General features: G+C 31.8%; 1 protein-coding gene across 1 annotated transcript; it reads right to left on the reverse strand.

Moving 5' to 3' along the window:
- Window positions 1-1,631: 1,631 nt before the first annotated feature.
- LOC145639999 (putative acetyltransferase At3g50280) lies at window positions 1,632-6,018 on the reverse strand. The gene is made up of 2 exons (XM_081691307.1): window positions 5,216-6,018; window positions 1,632-2,434 (listed from the first exon to the last, which is right to left on the reverse strand). Exons 1-2 carry the CDS (start codon window positions 6,016-6,018, stop codon window positions 1,753-1,755), a joined length of 1,485 nt encoding a protein of 494 aa, XP_081547433.1. The 3' UTR covers window positions 1,632-1,752.
- Between the last annotated feature and the right edge of the window lie 494 nt (window positions 6,019-6,512).

The raw sequence follows: 6,512 nt of genomic DNA on the forward strand, positions 1-6,512 counted from the left end.
TTTGACCAATTTATGGCGCATCATGGTATCACTTGTGGTCGTATCGTACTGAGTTTAAAAGGGTTTGTTCCTAGTTGGGCCAAATTTTGGAAGAGCCAGCATGGCCCATGCCAAGCGACGTTGTAAAGAGGACTGATTCAGCTCTTATCTCAATCACTTACTTTAAAAGTTTTAAGTGATCAATGGTTCATGTTGTTGATCCAATTTACAACATTCATTTTCCTTTCAACTAAAACATTAAAATGAAAGCCAATAATAAACAATCAATCCAACCAAATAAATAAAATAATTTTTTTTTTTTAAAAAAAAACATAAACATTTTATGAAAACCATAATAAATTTCCAATTGTTTACAGTACATCACATAATTTGAGCACCAATGTTATCATAATCGAGTAAATATAAAATGTGGGTACTAAACTTCGCCCAAAGTTGCAAATTGGGTACTCAACTTTGCTTTGTTGCAAGTTGGGTACTAAACTTGGGTATTGCCTGAATTTTGACCTTTAACAACAGGTTAACAGGTTACTAAACATTAATAACATAAAAAAAAATTTAAAAAAAAAAAAAAAAACTTCAATTGAATTAATTAACCAAAAAATTCATCTTTCCCCAATTTTCTCTCTCCTATTCAACCTTTTTTAGCTCAACTTTCTTTCTCTCTGACCTTAAAGAAACTAATTCAAGGTGAGTTTCGTCGAATTTGTGGGGTTTTCATAGTGGATTCCGTTGAATTTGTGGGGGGTTTCGTGAGTGCGTTTCGTGGCTTGGGTTTTGTGAGGTTGGTTGGAATTATGGGGGCGTTTTTGCGAGGGTGTTAGTCTAGGTTTCGTGAGGGTGGTGGCCTGGGTTCGTGAAGGTGGTTGGATTTTTTAGGGCTTTCATGGGGGTGGTTGAATTTGTGGGTTTTTCGTGAGGGTGGTCGGATCTGTGGGCGTGGGATTCATGGAGGTGGGAATTTCGTGGGGGTGTGGATGCAGTGGTGCTGTGGTGGTAGTCAAAGAAAAAAAAATTGTTGATTTTTTCTACATTTTTTTTTGTTGTTTAGTTGATTTTTTCTACATAAATGGCAATTCAAAATCTCCCATATACTAAAAACATTAACCAAAAGTAAAATACCTTTCACTTCAATTCATTATCCCAAACAACCTACCTACTAAAATTTAAAACCTCATTAACCATTTAAATCAATTTTGCATCTTCAATAGTTAAAATAGATAAACAAAGAAATTTACTTCCACTAAAAATTGTGCTAGTTGTAATCTGATCATCAGCAAAAAATTCGCGAAATTAAATTAAAAAAAACTTCGAATTGCACTAATAATTATGTGCAAATATCAAAGGTAGAAATGTTGAAAATATTATTGCATAATTGAAAAATAAATGGAGGTTTGTTAATGGAGGAAGAGAGAAAAGGAGGAGAGAGAGAGAAAGAGGTTGAGTTATTTTAGTTTTTTTCATTTAATAGAATGCAATATGGTAACCTGGTAGTGTAGGTTACTTGCCAGAAAAGAAGATTCAGGCAGGTCATAGTACCCAATTTGCCAATATTGAAAGTTGAGTACCCAATTTGCAACAAAGGCCAAAGTTGAGTACCCAACTTTTATATTAACTCTATCATAATCAATAAAGGACATAAAATAAGTTATTCAACATCAAATAAGAAAGTTACGAGCAAATTTATCATACTTATACGGGGCATAAGCCATAAGCTAGCCTTACCCGATCTTGTAACTACGACCTTTCGATCTTTTATGGTGAAGATACAACAGCCATGAACTCCTTGTTAGATTCAAGAGCTCTCATGTAAGCACTCGACAAACTTATCTCGGCATCTACACTTCCTCCGCCTTCGAATCCCGGGTAGACAGTAATTTTGCCATCAAACTTATTTGCAAATCCACTGCGAACTGCAATAGGTTTCCCAAGTCCCGCAAACTCATTTCCATATATGTTAAATCGAGGCGAGCTTCCTACTTGTACTGAGTTGCCTTCATCCTTCTCCAACTTTTGATCAAGACTAAATACGAAAGGAGACTTGAGCCATGAATCAGCAAAATCGTTTACTGTTTTGTTGGTAAGGTTAACCACTGACTGGTGCACCACTGATGCAGTCCACCCTAAGTAATTCTTGAACAATTCTCCAACTGTTACAGTTGATGTTAGTACTACAAGTGAGTTGCCGAAGTATTCTTCAGGCAACGACGGGTTTAATCTTGTCCTGGTATTAGCAGCTAACTTGCAGTGGGTTTGCTGGTCTGGTTTCAATCCTTTCGCTTGTACCATAGATTTCCAGAGAAATGCCGCGAGAGCTTGAAAGGATGAAATCACGATATTGTTGTTGCTTATTTCTTGATTAGCCCTTGCCTTGAGTTTTGCTATTGTTTCTGATGAGAAATGGAAGAATCTCTCTTCAAATGGTGGTGGGTTGAACCTATAGCCAGAAAATGGTAAAAGTAACAAACAATTTAAGTCAAAATATGTGCGTAAAATTAAATTAAATTGTATGTAATGATTTCTTTAGGTGCTTCAAAAACCAAAATATGATCAAATTTGTTATATATATACTAGGTTAAGTCCCGTGATATGCACGGTTATTTTCAATAACTATTCTTTAATTAACGTTATATTTAATTGTAAAAAAAAATTTGTTAAGTTATTAATTTGTAAAATGAATTTATTATAAAAGTCTACTATTAGCAAAATAGATGTTTTAAAATAGGTATAAATATTTTTTTTTTTTGAATGGTGGTATAAATGTATATTTGTATATATTTCACCAACAAATTTATATCGTTTTCTTCTTGTAAACCAAATAAAATTTTAACAATATGTATTTAACTAGTAAGTAGATATCTTTTTGCTCATTATTATTCATTCTCTCTTATGTAGGTTGCATTTTTTTTTCTCAATAATCAAATGACTTAAAATATTTTTCATATCACTATTGGCAAGCTTTTTATACATGATTAAATATAAAAATCTTTTAAAAAAAAAAACAAAAAATCCTTATTTTATTAATAGTAAAGGGGTAGTACATAACTCTACATATGTCATAAATTGTATTAAAAAGTTTATGATATCAATATATATTGAGGGATACCCAGTTAATTCACCAGATAATTAAACAAAATTTGTTTATTTGGGGGTATAATTGTCTTTTCAAGTACCAATGGAGGGGTATATGCGTCTTTTCATGTACTAATTGAGGGATATATGTGTAATTTCCTCACCAAACAGTAAAAGCAAAAGGCAAACAACAATTGGAAAACTCACCAAAAGTACAGAATAAATGACTCTACTTTTTCAATATATTTACAAAAATGCCATTAAATTAACAAAAATTTGTTTATCTGGTAGATTAACTTGTATTTTCCCATATATATTTAAAAGGATACATTAAATCTTTTCTATTTATTTTATTTTATTTTGAAGGAAAATCTTTTGTAATATTTTATGATATATATATATATATATATATATATATATATATATATATATATATATATATATATATATATATATATATATATATATATATATATATATATATATATATATATAAACTAAGGGAGACATCAGAAAATGACACGTGTTATTGCTGGTATGTCTTTTAGTATATAGCTATTGATTATTGATTGATTGATGATTTTAGGATAGATAATTTGCTCTTTGATGTATGTACTATTTCACATGTTAAACATTCATATAATGCTGTTGCACATCTTATTGCTAGAGTCTTATTTATTTTTCCGCAAAATATTTTACTTTAGCAGATTTGGACCTAATTTAATAAAATGAGCGCTATCTTGTCTTTAAAAAAAAAGGTTTTTTTTTTTTTTTTTTTTTTTTTTTAATTTATTTTTTATTTTGAGGCAGGGTACCAAATGATTTCTAACGGCACAATTGTTTGAAAACATTCAAAACTTCAAAAGTTTGCAACCCCAGGCAAGAAAAAAATAAAAATAAACGTGGAATAATTCAGCATATTCGTCTTGCCTTGCTCAACTTTCTAATCTTTCCGCACCCCCCAAACAGAACTACTGCTTTCAATGATCTTTGATACTATCAATAATTCAATGTATTGTCCATTTCACCATGCTTTGTCATTAAAATTACCCAATACCCATTTATCCCTTCTCTATTTTCCCCTCAGCCACAACCACCATTCTATTTCTCCTCCCAACATATCATATTCGTACTTTTTCCGTTTCATAATAATCACAATACTTTAATTGACACACATGTTAATGCAGAACTTCACTATTAATAATTGTAATTATATATAATTAAGAAGTATAAAAACATGATATAAACTAATCTAAAAAAATTTTATATGACAATATATGTTTTTCTATATTGATAAAAAGTATAATTAAAGTAAGTATGTGAATAGTGCAAAAGTCTAAATATTGCAATTGTTACGAAACCGATGGAGTAATTTTTATATTTATGTAAGAAAAAATAGTCATATAACAAATTTTCATATGTGGTTGGCGACATAATGTGACCAGGATTACTTATTATGAGTTACTTGGTCGGTAATGTGTTACTCGGTTGGTTAGAGTTACTTATTCAAAGGTTACTCGGTCGATCAAAGGTCAAAGGTTTTACACTGAAAACTCCAGAATAATAAATAACCCGAACACCCAGTGTAATAGTCATATAAATACTTCTATGTAATTACAGTTAATAAAAAAAAAAAAAGATATACAGCACACTATATATAGTGTCTGTTTGGGTACTATAATGGGTAGGCCCCATTATAGCCTCATAAGACCAAAGGGCCTAAAAGGTCCAAATAAATCTTACATTGCTTGGGTCCAAAAGCCCACTCATAACCTCTATATATACCATACTTAGGGCAAAGGTAAAGGGGTTGGTCACTCTTACATTAAAATGACCATGAAACACCTTTCTCTCCTAAAAACCTCTCTAAAAAATATCCATTGTTTGGCACTAACTTGAGCGTCGGAGGCTCCGCCTCGGGGTCCACACCCGGGGCTCGGAGTTCATTTTGCAGGTCCGACGAAGGCCCACATCCGAGGCACATCATCAGCCCAATGGGGCCCGGTTAGCCATTTTTTGCCGAAACAGTGTCAAAGGGGATATGGTGCATGGTTTATGATTTTTTTTTTAACAGACATAAAAACGTTAGAAAATTAAAAAAAAAATGGAGAAAATATAAAACAAGAGAGCAATAGAGGACACTTACCCATGAATGAATTCGTTACGATTGACATATGGAAAAAAAGTGTCTTTATAGCCATAACCATCAGGAAACCAACGATCATGGATAGGCGAACGAGAGATACTAATATCTTTTCCATTAGCACGGTGTATTTCGGACCATACATTCCAAAAATGCCAATACGAAGTTCCATCAACAATAGCGTGATTCATCGAACAACCAATGAATATCCCATCAATCAATTCCGTAACTTGAATCGATAACAAAGGCCTCGTATGGCCGTCGAAATTGAGTTCCCCATCGCTTAAGTCAAAGAATGACCTTACCACGGAAGGTACATTTGGTGTAACAATATCCGATATCGTTACATCTAATTTAGCATGGACAAATCGAACACCCGAGCCCTTATTACTATCGATGAAGACCAACATGCGATGTTGGTCTTCATCGATGATGGACTCAAATTGACCAGCAAGTGGATAGAAATGAACAAGAGTAAGAGCAAGAGAGTTTTTTAGGCTTTCTAAGAGATTTTCAATGAAAAATGGGTCGTCATTTTTTGGTTTAGTAAAAAGAAGACCCTTTTGATTGTAATGGCAAGAAAGAAACATTAAATCCATTGGAGATAAGTAATAAGGTTTCTTAGCCTCTTTTGTTTCATACTTTGGCTTAATGAAAGACTCAGAAATTTGGATTAGTGAAGGAAATTCCATTTTTATTTTCCTTTCCTTTCTTCCAAAAATTGTTTGCTGAGTTTTTGTTATGAAGTTTATATGGAAGTGACATATTATATATACTGTATGTTCCCATAACTCCCAGTCTCCCATAAATAATGCAATTATTGGTGCAATATTAATGAGAAGCGTAACTTTAATGTCTCCCTTTTTATTTTTATACTGTACGGAGTATTATTTTCGTGAGACTAGTCAAAGAGTTTGGGTGACGAAATTTTCTCACATGAAATGTGATGTTGTACACATGATGCTACATTTGTTTCATAATATTCGACTTAAAATACATGTTTTTGTAATAATTTTTCTTATAATAAATAAAAATATATTATAAATTATTATATAATAATCTCCATTTTTTTAGGAATACATGTTTATTTTATCACGCTTATATTGTGTACGAATGAGATTCACGACTAATATCTTTAAATATCAACTAGTTTTGTGCCCCGTGTGATGCCCGAGTTGTTTAATGAAGATAAATTTTTAATCTATATGTCAAATTTTTAAATATATCATTGATACAAAATTAGTTAGGAATTGATGTGCTTTTATGACGATTTGCTATATTTTATCAAACAAAAATTTTA

The sequence above is a fragment of the Chenopodium album genome, chromosome 7 (assembly GCF_948465745.1).
Source record: "Chenopodium album chromosome 7, dcCheAlbu1.1, whole genome shotgun sequence".
NCBI lineage: Eukaryota > Viridiplantae > Streptophyta > Magnoliopsida > Caryophyllales > Amaranthaceae > Chenopodium > Chenopodium album.

Coding starts and splice junctions, on each gene's coding strand:
- LOC145639999 (XM_081691307.1), bottom strand. CDS start 6,018: ATGGGAGACTGGGAGTTATGGGAACATACAGTATATATAATATGTCAC. Junction 2,435..5,215: donor CGTAACGAATTCATTCATGG/GTAAGTGTCCTC, acceptor TTCTGGCTATAG/GTTCAACCCACCACCATTTG.